The sequence below is a fragment of the Salvelinus namaycush genome, unplaced genomic scaffold (genome assembly GCF_016432855.1).
Source record: "Salvelinus namaycush isolate Seneca unplaced genomic scaffold, SaNama_1.0 Scaffold1012, whole genome shotgun sequence".
NCBI lineage: Eukaryota > Metazoa > Chordata > Actinopteri > Salmoniformes > Salmonidae > Salvelinus > Salvelinus namaycush.
The window spans coordinates 3,372-24,273 of record NW_024057690.1 but is presented as its reverse complement, the minus strand read 5'-3'; the positions used below and the strand labels follow the sequence as shown (position 1 = coordinate 24,273).

The 20,902-nt window shown below is 47.0% G+C and overlaps 1 protein-coding gene across 1 annotated transcript; it reads left to right on the top strand.

Annotated features, from left to right (window-relative positions):
• Positions 1-1,817: 1,817 nt before the first annotated feature.
• Positions 1,818-20,686, top strand: atr (ATR serine/threonine kinase; the record flags this gene model as incomplete). The annotated part of the gene is made up of 37 exons (XM_038982079.1): positions 1,818-1,833; positions 2,056-2,206; positions 2,523-2,614; positions 2,715-2,867; positions 2,949-3,835; positions 4,373-4,515; positions 4,623-4,820; positions 4,934-5,094; positions 5,252-5,407; positions 5,543-5,741; positions 5,970-6,223; positions 6,294-6,591; positions 6,740-6,911; positions 6,992-7,147; positions 7,854-8,144; positions 8,276-8,365; positions 8,512-8,738; positions 8,932-9,075; positions 9,918-10,011; positions 10,206-10,331; positions 10,436-10,642; positions 10,747-10,860; positions 10,956-11,071; positions 11,149-11,269; positions 11,512-11,649; positions 12,248-12,458; positions 12,598-12,764; positions 12,858-13,022; positions 13,122-13,213; positions 13,298-13,389; positions 13,487-13,664; positions 13,752-13,937; positions 14,479-14,635; positions 14,734-14,833; positions 14,920-14,999; positions 20,319-20,461; positions 20,556-20,686. Coding segments are annotated over exons 1-37 (6,406 nt in total), but the record flags the coding sequence as incomplete, so codon positions are not given.
• Between the last annotated feature and the right edge of the window lie 216 nt (positions 20,687-20,902).

Genomic DNA, 20,902 nt, shown 5'->3' with positions numbered 1-20,902 from the left:
ACAGCATTCTTATATAGGTATTCCTCTTGTCCAGATGGGTTAGGGCAGTGTGATGGCGATTGCGTCGTCTGTGGACCTATTGGGGCGGTAAGCAAATTGGAGTGGGTCTAGGGTGTCAGGTAGGGTGGAGGTGATATCATTCTTGACTAGTCTCTCAAAGCACTTCATGATGACAGAAGTGAGTGCTACGGGGCGATAGTCATTTAGTTCAGTTACCTTAGGTTTCTTGGAAACAGGAATAATGGTGGCCATCTTGAAGCATGTGTACACAGCAGACTGGGATAGGGATTGATTGAATATGTCCGTAAACACACCAGCCAGCTGGTCTGCGCATGCGCTGAGGACGTGGCTAGGGATGCTGTCTGTGCCGGCAGCCTTGCGAGGGTTAACACGTTTAAATGTTTTACTCACGTTGGTCATGGTGAAGGAGAGCCCACAGGCTTTGGTAGCGGGCTGTGTCAGTGGCACTGTATTGTCCTCAAAGCGAGCAAAGAAGTTGTTTAATTTGTCTGGGATCAAGATGTTGATGTCCGCGACAGGGCTGGTTTTCTTTTTGTAATCCATGATTGACTGTAGACCCTGCCACATACGTCTCGTGTTTGAGCCGTTGAATTGTCACTCTACTTTGTCTCTATACTGACGCTTTGCTTGTTTGATTGCCTTGCGGAGTGAATAGCTACACTGTTTGTATTCAATCATGTTTCCAGTTGCCTTCCCATGATTAAAAGCGGTGGGTCGCACTTTCAGTTTTGCGCGAATGCTGGCATCAATCCACGGTTTCTGGTTAGGGAAGGTTTTAATAGTCACAGTGGGTACAACATCACCGATGCACTTGCTAATAAACTCGCTCACCGAGTCAGCGTATACATCAATGTTATTTTCTGAGGCTACCCGGAACATATCCCAGTCCACGTGATCGAAGCAATCTTGAAGCGTGGAATCCAATTGGTCAGACCAGCGTTGGATAGACCTGAGCACAGGCGTTTCCTGTTTTAGTTTCTGTCTATAGGCTGGGAGCAAGAAAATGGAGTCATGGTCAGATTTGCCGAAGGGAGGGCGGGGTAGGGCTTTGTATGCATCGCGGAACTTGGTAGCAATGGTCCAGAAAGCTACCAGCCCGTGTCGTGCATTCGATATGCTGATAGAATTTAGGAGCCTTGTTCTCAGATTAGCTTTCTATGTCTGACCAGTAGGCTGCTCCGTCTGCCTCTCCAGCGTTGTTTTGGATCAGCCTCTGGGATAAGATCCCGTGTCCAGGGTGGAGGTCCGAACAAAGGATCCACTTCGGGAAAGTCGTATTCCTGGTCGTAATGTTGGTAAGTTGACGTCACATTTATATCCAATAGTTCTTCCCGGCTGTATGTAATAACACTTGAGATTTTCTGGGCTAACAATGTAAGAAAAAATACAGAAAAAAAATAATTACTGCCTAGTTTCCTAAGGACTTGAAGTGAGGTGACCATCTCTGTCGGCGCCATTTTATATGGGTGGCTACTTTGAAGAATCTCAAATATAAAATATATTTACATTTGTTTAACACTTTTTTGGTTACTACATGATTCCATATGTGTTATTTCATAGTTTTGATGTCTTCAGTAGTATTGTACAATGTAGAAAATAGTAAAAAGAAAGAAAAACCCTTGAATGAGTAGGTGTGTCCAAACTTTTGACTGGTACTGTATAATCACAAGACACCTACAAACTCAGGCTAGTAGTCTAGATTCTCAATCTCAGACCCACCTGCAGAAGTAGACTGACATACACAGTTATATTGCACAGTAGAAAAAGGCCAATGTGACCATCATATTCAATAGGTAATGCTGGACAATAACAGTAACATGCAAATATTTTAGGATTTTTCCCACAGAGATCCTATTAAATTACTGAGCTCTAATTTCTGTAAATCTGTGAGTTTTCTATCCTCTCTGTTCCTCAAGGGAGAGCAGTTTGCGTTTGTAACTTGTCCCGAATCAAGACTGGACCTCTACAGTTGCCATAGCCAAACGTCACTTTGGAGCGAAAGTTTTCAAATGGCTCCTTTGAGGAAGACATGAGGGCCGAAATGTTGTCGTTTTTCTCATAGCAGTGTACAATTTAGCCAGCTGTTTTTAAATAGAGCGTTTTGTGGACTGTTCACAGTCCCTGGTCTAAAGATGGAAGGCTTGGAAATGTCTGCTATGATACCTGCACTGCAGGAGCTAGCGAGGTGAGTCTCCAGACTGCGCTGTCTGTACGCTGGACATTATTGTTTTGCTACTGTAGGTAGCTAACATGCTAGCTAATGCTGGCTAACTTAGTAAAGTTTTCTAACTGCTCCGCATATTGCTGTTTAATAAAATAATTGAACAGGGTGGCTTGATAAACGTTAATAATGCTAACTAGCTCGGTAGCTTGTTAATAGTACACTTAGCTAGCTACTGTAGCTAGCTAACTACATTGCTGTAACAACTTGTTGTCAATGCAGTAGAATCAGTCATGCATATCAGACACATTGAAGGTTTGACGATTTTCTACACTTCCAGTGCCACCGCAGAGGAATACAACAAGGTGGTTCAGAAGCCTCGTCAGATTCTCTGTCAGTTCATTGACCGAATACTGACAGACGTAGATGTCGGTGAGTCGCAGCTTCTCTCTCTGTCGCTGCTTCTCTCTCTGTCGCTGCTTCTCTCTCTGTTTCTCTCTTGCCCAGTGTATTGACTGTGTGTCTGTTTCAGTTGCGTTGGAGCTGTCTAAGAGGTCCAGTTCAGAGCCAGCGTGTGTGATGTTGTTGGACTTTGTTCAGCACATTATAAAGTCTTCCTCTCTGATGTTTGTCAACCCTGCCTGTCAGCTGGCCCACTTCACAGACACACAGCAGAGCAGCACCGGTAAGAACACACTTGTGGTTTAAACTGTCCTCTCCTCCTTACTCCCTCTCCCTTATTCTCCCTCTCCGTCTCTCTCGCTAGAGTTCAGTAGGTGGGTTGTCGGCAGGTTGCTGCGAGTCGCCGCATCTCCAAGCTGTGACGTCATCCATGGGCGTGTCTCGGCCGTGCTCTGCTCCCTACTGCACGCACTCAGACCGCGAGCACCAATCACCTTCAACGTCATTGCCAAAGAGATGCTTGGATTGGCCCAAGACCTCAGCAATCTGCTCTACACACACACACACTCACACACCCCAGGAACACATACACACTCTACAAACACACACACCTTGTGGCCGGTAACCCTGCAGTCTTTCTCTGTCTCTCTCACCCCTTATCTCACCCCCTCACCCCTCCTCCTCCCCTCGCCTGCCGCCTTGGAAACCCTCGTTGCAGTGACAGTGAACGTTCTGACCGACGCCCTCAGGGGATTGGCCAGCCGCAGGGAGATGGGGGTGGCTTGGGAGGCGGGCTGTTTGGTCTTGGCCTATGGGAGTGCTCGGTTAAGGAAGGTTGCTATGGTGATGCTGAGGCGGTTGGCGGAGATTGGTGGGTTCCCGGAGAGGCGGAGTCAGGAGTTTTTTACAGCATACCTGATGCTGCTGGACACACACACACCTGAGCCAGAGACATATGGGGGAGAGCTGCTGAAACTGACGCAGTGTGTGTTTGGATCTGCGCACACACCTGCTCACACACACACACGTTTTGAGCGTACCCACCTGGCCCAGCTGTTGGAGCGTGTGTGTGTTCTGGCAGGGGCGGGCTTAGTTCTGGAATTAGAGGTCAGCCAATCGCTGAGCTTTGTCTTTAACTTCCTGTTGTCCGTTCCACCGGGATACGAGAGCGCCCCGTCGCTACGGAAACAGAGAGTCACTGATGTCTGCAGAAACCTCACACACTCCATCGGGATGGAGAAGCAGTCTGAGGTACGCACACACCATAGAGGTAGAAAGAGGACTCATCTTTGTATCTGTGCAATTTATAAAGTCTTTCTCAGCATGGCCAGCACAAGTGAAGCAATCTCTATTTTAAAGTAGTCAATTTTCTTCTTCTTTTGTGTTAAAAAAAGCGTAAAGCTAATGTTGATGATTTACCACCACCTGCAGTGCTGGAGTCCTGAACTAAATCATTTGTGTCATTAATTTATTGTGGCCACTAGACGGTGGTGATATTTTATAAACCATAGGCAACCCAATTTGAAAAAGAAGACAATGCTCTGATCGTTGACTGATCGCTCCCAACCCATTGTAGTCTCCACCCAGTTGTCTCCACCCAGTTGACTATTTTAAAATGGTGGAACCCCTCAATGGCAATGACCATGCTGAAACGGGTTATATCCATTTAGAGTCCCCTTTCCACACACACACTGGCCTTCATTTATCAACCAATTGCATTTGGTTTGAATATTTGTGTAAAATCAACTTACAGTCCTTTGTGTGTGTGTGTGTGTGTGTGTGTGTCAGTGTGTGCAGGGGTTTCTTTACACTGCCCTGAAGGCTGAGGTTGCTGTGGTGATGCAAGAGAGGGAGGATGGAGAAACGGCTGCTAAGCGACCCTGTCTACCCATCACCCCCCTCGCCAGCAAGACCCCCGAAACTCCCCCGATGTGAGTCACATCTGATCTCTACTCTCTAGATCACTCTAAATCCTACTGTCCATATCAGCGTGTTACCATCTTGATCTCTATTTATGTGTGTGTGCGCGTGTGTGTAGGGAGGTGGACATGCGTGTGCGTAGTGAGGTGTGGGCGGCAGTGAGCGGCAGGCTGGATGACCTTCTGGCTTCTCTGGTGAACTGTGACCTTGACCCGACGACCCCTGAGCCTGACGCTGACCCTCAGATGACCCTGAGAGCTCTGGAGGGACTCGCTCTCATCCTGCACCTGGCTGGCCTCTGTTACACACACACCAGGTATCACACACACACCCAGAAGGTAACACACACACACACCAACACACACCAGGTATCACACACCCCACATTATCTCTCACACAGATCTTTCCATCTCTCTTTCTCTCCTCCAGCTCCTCCTCTCTCCTGTGGCTGTCTGCCTCCACTCTGGGCAGGGCTTTGGAAACCTGTCAATCACTACTGGGTGGGGCTAAGTCTACCGCTGACCACGCCCATATACAGTCTGCCATCCAGGTGGCTGTCAGAATACTGGACTCCATCATCTACCTGACAAGTAAGAATACACACACATCCCCACGCAGCAGAGACAGCAGCAACACACACTCCGCCTGGACCTGGGGGGCTGCAGAGACAGAGATGTTATATTCACCAACACACACATAAATTGTTGTCATGTAAAATGTTGTTCTCACCTCCGTGTCTGTGCGTAGTGAGTAGCCCGGCTGAGGACAGTGGTCTCCAGAATAGTGTGTGCGCGTTGCTGTCCGTGCCATGGGTGTGTGAGCTGTCGTCTGTCCCAGCCTATCAGATGGCAGGATTCCCCCCCAGCCTCCCCGACTTGGCTAAGAGAATGTCTCCCTGCTACTGTGAGTTACTGTGTGTGTGTGTGTGTGTGTGTGTGTGTGTGTGTGTGTGTGTGTGTGTGTGTGTGTGTGTGTGTGTGTGTGTGTGTGTGTGTGTGTGTGTGTGTGTTGGTGAATATGACATCTCTGTCTCTGCAGCCCCCCAGGTCCAGGCGGAGTGTGTGTTGCTGCTGTCTCTGCTGCGTGGGGATGTGTGTGTGTCGTGGCGTGTGTCTGTGTGTTCCCAGGCCCTGGAGAGTCCCCATGAGGTGGTCAGGGCCAGTGCTGTCAGGAGCTTCCCTCTACTACTGCACCACGTGGGACACACACACCACAACCTGACACACACCACCTTAATGTAAGTACACACACCACAACCTGACACACACCACCTTAATGTAAGTACACACACCACAACCTGACACACACCACCTTAATGTAAGTACACACACCACAACCTGACACACACCACCTTAATGTAAGTACACACACCACAACCTGACACACACCACCTTGCACACTGACATACTTTCTGCGTTTCCATCACTGTGTCAGGGGTATGCTAACAGTGTTTCTGTCTGTGTAGGAGTGTCCTGGAGGACAGCTCAGAGCAGGTGAGGGCGGAGCTAGCTGGTATTTCTGGTCAGCTGACCTGCGTCCTATCGGGGAGCTCCAAATTAAATGTCAATCACAAGGAGCCCCTCCCACTACCCATGATCCTTTGCTCCCGCCTCGGCCTTGCAGCTGAGCATGCTGGGAAGGGCACTCCCATTGGAGCATCCGTCATCAAGCCTGTCCTACCTCTGCTACGACCGAGCAGCAGCAGTGTTGCCAAAAGAGGTGTGTGTGTGTTCTTGTTTTCATGTTGACGAAATTAGTGTGTGAGATCTTACGTGTGTGTGTGTCTTAGCGTTCCTAGATGCTCTGCCGCACCTCTGCCAGCATGTCAACCTTGGAGGCAGAGACAGTGACTCTCTGGCCATTCTGAGAGATCTGATTGGCCTAATAGAAGACCCAGACCCGTCAGTCAGAACACTCTTCAGTCAATCAGTTCGCTTCCTGCTGGCGGAGCCCACCTCCGAACCCGACCAGGATCCAGTCAAGGAGCTGCTGGTGTCTCGTGTGAAGGAGGCGTTCAGTAAGGCTAAACTCAACAGAGACGACGAGCTACGCAGCACGCTCATACTGACCACTGGAGAGATTGGCAGGTAACACATCAGAAAACACTTTTAATGTCTTGGTGAAAAAGATGTGATGGAGATGAATTACAGTTCTAACAAGCTTTCTCCCCTCCCCCCTCTTTCTCTCTGTCTCTTTCTGTCTCTCCCTCCTTCCCTCTGTCTCTCTCTCCCCTAGGGCTGCTAAGGGTAGCTTGGTGTCGTTCTCTCTCCTGAGGTTACTGCACTGTCTCCTGTCCAAGTCTTCTCCTGTCTCTGTGTCAGCCTACACACAGATCACTGCCCTGGCCACAGCTAGAGGACTCAAACTACAGACACTGTTCAGCCAGTACAAGAACCCTGTCTGCCAGGTAACACACACACACCTTTATATCATCACAACTGTCTGCTTGTACCTGCTTGTACCTAACAAGTGTTGGTGTGTGTTTAGTTCCTGGTAGAGTCTCTCCACTCGCGTCACGCCGGCGCCCTGCGGAGCACGCCAGAGCAAGGTAGCCAGCTAGCCAATCAGAGAGAAGTAGCTCTGGACATCCTGTCTCAGGTCGCCCACGCCTTTGACTTCCCTGACCTGCACCGCTTCCTCACGGTATGTACACACACACATATATACAGTTGAAGTCGGAAGTGTACATACACTTAGGTTGGAGTCATTAAAACTCGTTTTTCAACCACTCCACAAATTTCTTGTTAACAAACTAGTTTTGGCAAGTCATTTAGGACATCTACTTGGTGCATGACGCGAGTAATTTTTCCAACAATTGTTTACAGACAGATTATTCCACTCACAAATGTTTTTGAAAAAGCATGTGCGAGCAGGGAGGCCTACAAACCTGACTCAGTTACACCAGCTCTGTCAGGAGGAATGGGCCAAAATTCACTCAACTTATTGTGGGAAGCTTGGGGAAGGCTACCTGAAACGTTTGACCCAAGTTAAACAATTTAAAGGCAATGCTACCAAATACTAATTGAGTGTATGTAAACTTCTGACCCACTGGGAATGTGATGAAAGAAATAAAAGCTGACATAAATCATTCTCTCAACTATTATTCTGACATTTCACACTCTTAAAATAAAGTGGTGATCCTAACTGACCTAAGACTAGGAATTTTTCCTAGGATTAAATGTCAGGAATTGTGACAAACTGAGTTTTAAATGTGTTTGGCCAAGGTGTATGTTAACACACAACACAAACACATTTCAGTTTGTTTATTATAATCTAGAACTTTATATTAAAATCAGCAAGGATTTAATTTGGACCAATTGAAATGTGTGTGTGGTGTGTGTGTTTGCAGAGGACTCTCCAGGTGCTCCTCCCCTACCTGGCCGCGAAGGCCAGCGCCACAGGCTCCGCCCTCATCAGGACGCTGGCCAATGAGATGAAAGCGAACCGGCGCGAGATCCTGATCAACAACTTTAAGTACATCTTCAGCCACCTGGTGTGTTCCTGCACTAAGGAGGAGCTGGAGAGAGCCTTCCACTACCTCCAGAGAGAGACGGAGATAGAGCTGGGCTCTCTGCTGAGGCAGGACTTCCAGGGCCTGCACAACGAGCTGCTGCTACGCCTGGGAGAACACTACCAACAAGTACACACACTGGGGCATCGCTTTGTGTCCAACATCCTTTAGCTGGAATATGTTCACTTTGTCATCATGGCCTTTTGTGGCTTGTTGCGTTGTCTGTGTAGATGTTTAATGGTTGGACCGTGTGTGTGCAGGTGTTTAATGGTCTGGCCATCCTGGCCTCATTTGCCTCCAATGACGACCCGTACCAGGGACCCCGTGACATCACCACCCCGGAACACATGGTAATGACATCACACTGATGACATCATTGGTTTTCTGATTAGTTTCTAGGAGATGCATCAGTACTTTAGCAATGGTGAGGCTTCAGTGTCACTGAGTGCTTGGAAAATGTCTTCCTCTTTACTTTAAATCTCTCTCTCTCCCCCAGGCTGACTACCTCCAGCCCAAGCTGCTGGGCATCCTGGCCTTCTTCAACATGCAGCTGCTGAGCTCCAGTGCTGGGGAGAAGGACGGTAAGAAGATGGCCCTGACCAGCCTGATGGCCCTGATGAAGCTGATGGGCTCCAAACACACCAGCTCAGTCCGAGTCAAGATGATGACCACACTACGGACTGGACTACGATACAGACAAGACTTCCCTCTGCTCTGCTGCCAGTCAGTACACATAGTGCTAACACACGTATACACACACACACACACACACACACACACACACACACACACACACACACACACACACTAATAATGCACACACACACACACTAATAACGCACACACAGCCACACACAAATTCAGTTTGCTTGCTTCCTTCTTCCTGGTTATAACGTATTGTTTCCTGTGTTGACAGGACGTGGGAGTGTTTTGTGCGTACGGTAGAGCCAGCCCACCTGGGGCCGTTGCTCAGTCATGTGATCGTGGCGCTTCTTCCGCTGATACCACTCCAGCCCAGAGAGACTGCTGCTATAATACACTACCTCATACTGGACAACAGGTAACTGGACACACACACACACACACACACACACACACACACACACACACACACACACACACACACACCACAACGCATCACTGGGGGCAAACTACCTGCCCTCCAGGACACCTACACCACCCGATGTCACAGGAAGGCCATAAAGATCATCAAGGACAACAACCACCCGAGCCACTGCCTGTTCACCCCGCTATCATCCAAAAGGCGAGGTCAGTACAGGTGCATCAAAGCTGGGACCGAGAGACTGAAAAACATCTTCTATCTCAAGGCCATCAGACTGTTAAACAGCCACCACTAACATTGAGTGGCTGCTGCCAACATACTGACTCAACTCCAGCTCACTTTAATAATGGAAATTGATGGGAATTGATCAAAAATGTATCACTAGCCACTTTAAACAATGCCACTTAATATAATGTATATGTATATACTGTACTCTATCATCTACTGCATCTTGCCATCTTTATGTAATACATGTATCACTAGCCACTTTAAACTATGCCACTTTTATGTTTACATACCCTACATTACTCAGCTCATATGTATATACTGTACTCGATACCATCTACTGCATCTTGCCTATGCCGTTCTGTACCATCACTTATTCATATATCTTTATGTACATATTCTTTATCCCTTTACACTTGTGTGTATAAGGTAGTAGTTGTGGAACTGTTAGGTTAGATTACTCGTTGGTTATTACTGCATTGTCAGAACTAGAAGCACAAGCATTTCGCTACACTCGCATTAACATCTGCTAACCATGTGTATGTGACAAATAACATTTGATTTGATTTGACCACCCACACACACAGGTAACAATCTCTGTCTGTGTCCTATAGGGAAGAGGTGCAGGACTATCTCCATGAAATCTACTTCCTGCCAGACCACCCTGAACTCAAAGACATACACACTGTCCTGCAGGACTACAAGAAGGTAGGAACACACACACACACACACAGTCCTACAAAAGGTGAGTACACACATATGGGTTATTACCCTGGCCAGATAAAGTCCTTCCATAGGCCTGAGACTTTCACCCAAAAACACCGTTTTACTCCGCAGGGGAAAAGCACCAATACACTCACTTGTGATGATGACGAAGATAATGAAGGCTATTTTCTCTCTAGTTGACGTCCAGGACCAGTGACCTGGCTGCAGGCCTACAGCTCTCCATGAGGGCTGTCCAACACGAGAACCTGGACGTCAGAGTTCACGCTCTGACCAGCCTCAAGGACATGATGCACAGCAACCAGGTGTGTGTTGTTTCTTTAACAACACATGATTCATAGTTGTCACATTTTGTGTGTGTTGCTGAGAGGGTGTGTGTTATGTTCTGCTGTGTGTGTGTGTTCTCTAGGAGTGGTTGCTGCGACAGGTGTGTGCGTCGGAGGCGGTAGAGCCAGTCATCTCCTCATTGGTCTCAGTGTTACTGCGAGGTTGTCAGGACTCTTCCCCGACGGCCAGGCTGCTGTGTGGGGAGTGTCTGGGGGAGCTGGGGGCCGTGGACCCTGGACGGCTGGACCTCTCTCACACACACACACACGGAAGCAGCAACACCTTCGTGGTAAGGACAGAGTGTGAAAACGCTGTGAAATGAACCCAGAAAGGAAACAGCATTTATTCCAATTTGTTGAATCTGAATAAATATTTGTGTGTGTGTGTGTGTAGAGTGGGGTGGAGGAGAGTAACTTTGCCTATGAACTACTGACGGAGCTGACCAGGACTTTCTTGGCGTATGCTGATGATGTCAGAGCACAGGACTCGGCAGCCTATGCAATGCAGGTACACACAATATAATTCTTTATTGTTAACAACCAATTCACTCATTGGGGGCAAAAACATGGAGCTCCTTCCTGACACGTGTGTGTTTGTTCCAGGAGCTGCTGTCTATATTTGAGTGTCGTGAGGGCCGTAGTGACTCCCCTGGTCGACGGCTGTGGAGGAGATTCCCTGAACAAGTCCAAGAGATACTGGAGCCTCATCTCAACAGCAGGTACTCTCTCTCTCTAACTATCTCACTCTCTCACACACACACACATACACACCACATCATCTCTCCTGTTTGTGTAGGTATAAGAGCAGTCAAAAGGTGGTGAACTGGTCCAAGGTGAAGAAGCCTGTCTACCTCAGCAGCCGAGGAACCAAGTTCTCTGATTGGTCAGCTACCTGGGCCGGATACCTCATCAGCAAGGTAACCTCTGAACCTGGACTTTAACCACTGTCAGCTAGCTTTGCTAGATACCTCACCAGCCAGGTCAATCTTGAAATATATACCATAGTTCATGGCCAACAATAAAAAAAACACTGGTCCCAACATTAAACCCTGTGGTACACTCTTTTAAATGTATATGTAGTAACGCCGTTTTTAATTTATAAACAAATTCTAATTGTTTGGGGGATAACTTTCTGACACGTTGTATGGGTTTGTTTCAGGTGAGACATGAGTTGGCCAGCAAGGTGTTCACCTGTTGCAGTTTCATCATCAAACACGACTACAAAGTTACCATCTACCTGCTGCCCCATATACTGCTTTACATGCTGATGGGCTGCACTGCTGTTGAACAAGGAGAGGTACCACACACAGCTCACTACCTCCTCTTTCTTTATGACTAATAGAATTACAGCAACTAAAAGCTTATGTAAATCAAATGAACGTAATTAACTCCAACTGAGATTACATTTATTGTGGCATTAAATGATTGATCTGGCCTCCCGAGTGGCGCAGCGGTCTAAGGCACTGCATCGCAGTGCTTGAGGCATCACTACAGACCCGGGTTCGATCCCAGGCTGTGTCACAACCCGGCCGTGACCGGGAGTCCCATAGCGCGGCGCACAATTGGCCCAGCATCGTCCGGGTTAGGGGAGGGTTTGGCTCATCGTGCTCTAGCGACTCCTTGTGACGGGCCGGGCGCCTGCAGGCTGACTTCAGTCGTCAGTTGAGCAGTGTTTCCTCCAACACATTGGTTCAGCTGGCGGGTGTTGAGAAGCGCGGTTTGGCAGGTCATGTTTCGGAGGACTCATGACTCGACCTTCGACTTTCCCAAGCCCGTTGGGAAGTTGCAGCGATGAGACAAGATCGTAAATACCAATTAGATATCACAAAATTGTGGCGGAAAAGGGGGTCAAATACAAAAAAAATGTTAAAGTTCAATTGAATCTGTTTCTCCAGGTAACAGAGGAAATGCTGGCTGTGCTCACAGAGGGTGATGGGCGTGGTGGGCATGTCCAGGAGGCCTCATCTAGCCTTTCACAGCTCAGTACTCAGAACCAGGAAGCAACGTCCAGCCTATCACAGCTGAGCACCCAGACGGTGTTCAGTATGCTGGCTCACCTCACCCAGTGGAGCCGACACACACTGTCGGCTAGACTCAAACACAGCGGTTAGTAACACACACACACACACACTTCATTGCTGAACCTCAGAATGCACTGTGTAATAACAGCTCTCCATAATCAGGCGTGGAATTATGATTCGCTTTGAAGTGTCTCCTTTTGTCTCGTGTGTGTGTGTGTTTACAGAAAGTGGTGACTACCAGCGAGTGGTAGCGTTTCTAAAAGGGATCCCTCAGGACGTGTTAGCCAAGGCCTCTCTACGGTCTAAAGCCTACACCAGAGCCCTGATGCACTTTGAGGCTTACATACTGGAGAACAAAGAGGACATCCAGGATCATCTGCGCTTCCTACAGGTAACTCTCTCTCACACACACACACACACACACCACCGCATCACGTCTACCGCTGAGACACATACAGAATCCTAACACATAGTGTGTGTGCAGACGCTGTACGCGGCCATGCACGAACCAGACGGTGTGAGGGGTGCGAACGCTCTCCGGCGGGAAGAGCCGTCCCTACGGGAACAGATTCTAGAACACGAGAGCATCGGGTTGCTAAGAGACGCTACGGCCTGCTACGACCGGGCCATACAGCTGGAGTCCGACCAGGTAACACACACACACACACATACACGTGTTGATGAAGTGTGTATCAGTATATGTGGTTGTGAATACAGACTGCAGTAAACTCTCTGTCTCTCTGTCTAGATAGGACACTACCATGGGGTGATGAGTTCTATGCTGGGGCTGGGACAGCTCTCTACTGTCGTCACACAGGTCAATGGAGTCCTGGCCAACAGGTGACAAAACACACATCCATGCTAGTCCGCTAAATGAGTCCTTTCCATTGTAAATGAAGGTTATTTTCACCTGGTTATCTGTAGGCCCCAGTGGAAGTCTGATCTGAACACCTACAGGGTGGAAGCTGCCTGGAAGCTCAGCAAGTGGGACCTCCTGGAGGACTACCTGGGCTCTGGTGAACACACACACACACACACACACATGTTGACGTTGTTGACATTGCTCTAACATTTGACCGTTGTTTTGGTGTGTGTGTGTGTGTGTGTGTGCAGATCGTAAGTCCAGCACGTGGGGTGTGAGGCTGGGTCAGATGCTGCTAGCGGCTAAGCGGCGCGACGCGGAGACGTTCTACGACAAACTGAAGCTGGTCAGGACAGAGCAGGTGGTGCCTCTAGCTGCTGCTAGCTATGAGACTGGGACCTACCAGAGAGGATACGAATACATCGTCAGGTCACACACTAACCTCCTCACACACAGATACACCCACCTTTATACACACATACAGGCACACTGATGTGTGTATTCGTGTGTGTTTAGGCTCCACATGCTGAGTGAGTTGGAGCATGCCTTCACTGACCTTCAGAGACAGAGAGAAGGCCATGCCCCTAGCACAGCCACACTGCCCTCCCATTGGCCAGATCGGCTGGAGATGACCCAGAATTCTTTCCGCGCAAAAGAGCCAATCCTGGCCCTGCGGCGAGCCCTGCTGAGCATCGGCTCAGGGTGAGTCCCACTAGACTCTTTTAACCCAGTGTGAAGGAATATTTGATGTTTGTGCTTTTCTAATAACCAATTAGACTGGGTTCATGTAAGTGATTGATTCATCGTGCCTGGGAGGAATCCTCACTATCAGTATCTGCAATTTGGCAGTACGCCCAGACCCTTGTTTTGAGAACAAAAGATATGTCAGTTTGAAGGTCTCAGCTTGGAGAGAAGAAGCCTCGTGAGGTATTGGTTTGTAACATGTATGAACCAAATGAATTAATTATGAATAATGGATAAGCTAAATCATGCAAATATAAGTAGTATATAAGAGAAGTAACTGGACTGCTGCTTTCAGACCGGTACTTTATGCATCTAAGTTTGACTGTGACCTCTCCAGCTTGCTGTTAATAAACAATTATTCATTTAATATGGACTTCAGGTGTCCCTGGTGGTCATTTCCACGACACCACCAAGCTAAAGCCTAGGCAATCACTCTGAGAGCTAATGCTAATTTTCACATCACAGGCAAGGTTGCTCATTTTGTGTGTGTGTGTCTCAGTGTGTGTGAGGGGCTGGTCGGGGAGTGCTGGTTGCAGAGTGCCCGGGTGGCCAGGAAGGCAGGACATCACCAGACAGCCTTCAACGCTCTGCTGAACGGACAGAACACACACACTGCCGAACTACTGACAGAGAAGGCCAAGTGGCTATGGTCCAAGGTACACATATATAAACACTAACCTACTCTTACACACAAACACATATGCTCTCACTCACACACACACTCACATGCATCTCTCTCTCTGTGTCTCTGTAGGGAGATGTCCACCAGGCATTGATAGTTCTCCAGAAGGGAGTGACTCAGTGTTTCCCAGTCGACCAGCCTCTCTCAGACCAGAGGAGTCTTCAGACCAAAGGTAAAGTCTACTGTTGTTAATAATGACATAACATAATGACATGTTATTACAGATATGGGTCATAATGATATGGTGTGATGTTTCAGGTAAAGCCATGCTTCTGGTGGGACGCTTCATGGAGGAGACAGCCAACTTTGAGTCCAACGCCATCATGAAGGCCTACAGGGTACCAAGCACGATACTACCCAACGCGATACTACCCAACTACCCAACATTATACTACCCAACGCGATACTACCCAACTACCTGACATTATACTACCCAACACGATACTACCCAACTACCTGACATTATACTACCCAACATTATACTACCCAACACGATACTACCCAACTACCTGACATTATACTACCCAACGCGATACTACCCAACTACCTGACATTATACTACCCAACATTATACTACCCAACACGATACTACCCAACTACCTGACATTATACTACCCAACGCGATACTACCCAACTACCTGACATTATACTACCCAACATTATACTACCCAACACGATACTACCCAACTACCTGACATTATACTACCCAACATTATACTACCCAACTACCTGACATTATACTACCCAACATTATACTACCCAACGCGATACTACCCAACTACCTGACATTATACTACCCAACACGATACTACCCAACTACCTGACATTATACTACCCAACATTATACTACCCAACTACCTGACATTATACTACCCAACATTATACTACCCAACGCGATACTACCCAACTACCTGACATTATACTACCCAACGCGATACTACCCAACTACCTGACATTATACTACCCAACACGATACTACCCAACTACCTGACATTATACTACCCAACATTATACTACCCAACTACCTGACATTATACTACCCAACATTATACTACCCAACGCGATACTACCCAACTACCTGACATTATACTACCCAACACGATACTACCAACGCGATACTACCCAACTACCCGACATTATACTACCCAACGCGATACTACCTGACATTATACTACCCAACGCGATACTACCCAACTACCTGACATTATACTACCCAACAAGATACTACCCAACTACCCGACATTATACGACCCAACATTATACTACCCAACACGATACTACCCAACTACCTGACATTATACTACCCAACGCGATACTACCCAACTACCTGACATTATACTACCCAACGCGATACTACCCAACTACCTGACATTATACTACCCAACAAGATACTACCCAACTACCTGACATTATACGACCCGACACGATACTACCCAACGCTCTACTACCCAACACTATCAACCATATACTACCCAACGCTCTACTACCAACACGATACTACCCAAACTATGAACCATATATTACCCAACGCTATACTACCCAACACTATCAACGCTATACTACCCAACACTATCAACGCTATACTACCCAACACTATACTACCCAACACTATCAACGCTATACTACCCAACACTATACTACCCAACACTATCAACGCTATACTACCCAACACTATCAACGCTATACTACCCAACACTATACTACCCAACACTATCAACGCTATACTACCCAACACTATCAACGCTATACTACCCAACACTATACTACCCAACACTATCAACGCTATACTACCCAACACTATCAACGCTATACTACCCAACACTATCAACGCTATACTACCCAACACTATACTACCCAACACTATCAACGCTATACTACCCAACACTATACTACCCAACACTATCAACACGATACTACCCAACTACCTGACATTATACTACCCAACGCGATACTACCCAACTACCTGACATTATACTACCCAACATTATACTACCCAACACGATACTACCCAACTACCTGACATTATACTACCCAACGCGATACTACCCAACTACCTGACATTATACTACCCAACATTATACTACCCAACACGATACTACCCAACTACCTGACATTATACTACCCAACATTATACTACCCAACTACCTGACATTATACTACCCAACATTATACTACCCAACGCGATACTACCCAACTACCTGACATTATACTACCCAACACGATACTACCCAACTACCTGACATTATACTACCCAACATTATACTACCCAACTACCTGACATTATACTACCCAACATTATACTACCCAACGCGATACTACCCAACTACCTGACATTATACTACCCAACGCGATACTACCCAACTACCTGACATTATACTACCCAACACGATACTACCCAACTACCTGACATTATACTACCCAACATTATACTACCCAACTACCTGACATTATACTACCCAACATTATACTACCCAACGCGATACTACCCAACTACCTGACATTATACTACCCAACACGATACTACCAACGCGATACTACCCAACTACCCGACATTATACTACCCAACGCGATACTACCTGACATTATACTACCCAACGCGATACTACCCAACTACCTGACATTATACTACCCAACAAGATACTACCCAACTACCCGACATTATACGACCCAACATTATACTACCCAACACGATACTACCCAACTACCTGACATTATACTACCCAACGCGATACTACCCAACTACCTGACATTATACTACCCAACGCGATACTACCCAACTACCTGACATTATACTACCCAACAAGATACTACCCAACTACCTGACATTATACGACCCGACACGATACTACCCAACGCTCTACTACCCAACACTATCAACCATATACTACCCAACGCTCTACTACCAACACGATACTACCCAAACTATGAACCATATATTACCCAACGCTATACTACCCAACACTATCAACGCTATACTACCCAACACTATCAACGCTATACTACCCAACACTATACTACCCAACACTATCAACGCTATACTACCCAACACTATACTACCCAACACTATCAACGCTATACTACCCAACACTATCAACGCTATACTACCCAACACTATACTACCCAACACTATCAACGCTATACTACCCAACACTATCAACGCTATACTACCCAACACTATACTACCCAACACTATCAACGCTATACTACCCAACACTATCAACGCTATACTACCCAACACTATCAACGCTATACTACCCAACACTATACTACCCAACACTATCAACGCTATACTACCCAACACTATACTACCCAACACTATCAACGCTATACTACCCAACACTATAGTACCCAACACTATACTACCCAACACTATCAACACTATACTACCCAACACTATACTACCCAACACTATCAACGCTATACTACCCAACACTATCAACGCTATACTACCCAACACTATACTACCCAACACTATCAACCATATAAACTCAGCAAAAAAAAGAAACGTCCTCACTGTCAACTGTGTTTATTTTCAGCAAACTTAACATGTGTAAATATTTGTATGAACATAACAAGATTCAACAACTGAGACACAAACTGAACAAGTTCCACAGACGTGATTAACAGAAATGGAATAATGTGTCCCTGAACAAAGGGGGGGTCAAAATCAAAAGTAACAGTCAGTGTCTGGTGTGGCCACCAGCTGCATTAAGTACTGCAGTGCATCTCCTCCTCATGGACTGCACCAGATTTGCCAGTTCTTGCTGTGAGATGTTATCCCACTCTTCCACCAAGGCACCTGCAAGTTCCCAGACATTTCTGGGGGGAATGGCCCTAGCCCTCACCCTCCAATCCAACAGGTCCCAGACGTGCTCAATGGGATTGAGATCCGGGCTCTTCGCTGGCCATGGCAGAACACTGACATTCAGTCTTGCAGGAAATCACGCACAGAAAGAGCAGTATGGCTGGTGGCATTGTCATGCTTGAGGGTCATGTCAGGATGAGCCTACAGGAAGGGTATCACGAGGGAGGAGGATGTCTTCCCTGTAATGCACAGTTTGAGATTGCCTGCAATGACAACAAGCTCAGTCCGATGATGCTGTGACACACCGCCCCAGACCATGACGGACCCTCCACCTCCAAATCGATCCCGCTCCAGAGTACAGGCCTCGGTGTAACGCTCATTCCTTTGATGATAAACACGAATCCGACCATCACCCCTGGTGAGACAAAACTGTGACTCGTCAGTGAAGAGCACTTTTTGCCAGTCCTGTCTGTTCCAGCGACGGTGGGTTTGTGCCCACAGGCGACGTTGTTGCCGGTGATGTCTGATGAGGACCTGCCTTACAACAGGCCTACAAGCCTTTCAGTCAAGCCTATTGCGGACAGTCTGAGCACTAATGGAGGGATTGTGTGTTTTTGGTGTAACTCGGGCAGTTGTTGTTGCCATCCTGTACCATCCTGTCCCGCAGGTGTGATGTTCGGATGTACCGATCCTGTGCAGGTGTTGTTACACGTGGTCTGCCACTGAGAGGACGATCAGCTGTCTTAGGTGTCTCACAGTACATTGCAATTCATTGCCCTGGCCACATCTGCAGTCCTCATGCCTCCTTGCAGCATGCCTAAGGCACGTTCACGCAGATGAGCAGGGACCCTGGGCATCTTTCTTTTGGTGTTTTCCCAGAGTCAGTAGAAAGGCCTCTTTTAGTGTCCAAAGTTGTCATAAATGTGACCTTAATTGCCTACCGTCTTTAAGCTGTTACTGTCTTAACGACCGTTCCACAGGTGCATGTTCATTAATTGTTTATGGTTCATTGAACAAGCATGGGAAACAGTGTTTAAGCCCTTTACAATGAAGATCTGTGAAGTTATTTGGATTTTTACGAATTATCTTTGAAAGACAGGGTCCTGAAAAAGGTATGTTTATTTTTTTTGATGAGTTTACTACCCAACGCTATCAACCATATACTACCCAACGCTATACTACCCAACGCTATACTACCCAACACTATCAACCATATACTACCCAACACTATCAACCATATACTACCAACACTATATACTACCCAACCATATACTACCAACACTATACTACCCAACACTATCAACCATATACTACCCAACGCAATACTACCCAACACTATACTACCCAACACTATCAACCATATACTACCAACACTATACTACCCAACACTATCAACCATATACTACCCAACGCTATACTACCCAACACTATCAACCATATACTACCAACACTATCAACCATATACTACCCAACGCTATACTACCCAACACTATCAACCATATACTACCAACGCTATACTACCCAACACTATCAACCATATACTACACAACACTATCAACAATATACTACCCAACGCTATACTACCCAACACTATCAACCATATACTACCCAACACTATCAACAATATACTACCCAACGCTATACTACCCAACACTATCAACCATATACTACCCAACACTATCAACAATATACTACCCAACGCTATACTACCCAACACTATCAACCATATACTACCCAACACTATCAACCATATACTACCCAACGCTATACTACCCAACACTGTCCAGTGCCATCATGAAGGCTTACGACGTACCCAACACTAACGTTGCCTTCCTTTACCTCTCCTCTGTAGGATGTGACCACCCTGCTACCAGAGTGGGAGGACGGTAACTTCTACCTGGCTAAATACTATGACAAGTTAATGCCCATGGTGACAGACAACAAGCTGGAGAAACAGGGCAATCTCATACGATACATCGTCACCTTCTTTGGCAAGTAAGACGAGCATCTCTCCTGTCGTCATATTGAAATGTCTAATGGCGGATATTGTCACCACCACTTCTGAACTGTGTCCTGTGTTGTTGTCTAGAGCTCTGCAGTTTGGGAACCAGTACATCTATCAGGCCATGCCTCGGATGCTGTCTCTCTGGCTGGACTTCGGGGCCAAAGTCTACGAGTATGAGAAAGGTAACAGTGTGTTGGTCAGTGAGGGGGAGAAAGGTAACAGTGTGTTGGTCAGTGAGGGGGAGAAAGGTAACAGTGTGTTGGTCAGTGAGGGGGAGAAAGGTAACAGTGTGTTGGTCGGTGAGGGGGAGAAAGGTAACAGTGTGTTGGTCAGTGAGGGGGAGAAAGGTAACAGTGTGTTGGTCAGTGAGGGGGAGAAAGGTAACAGTGTGTTGGTCGGTGAGGGGGAGAATGGTAACAGTGTGTTGGTCG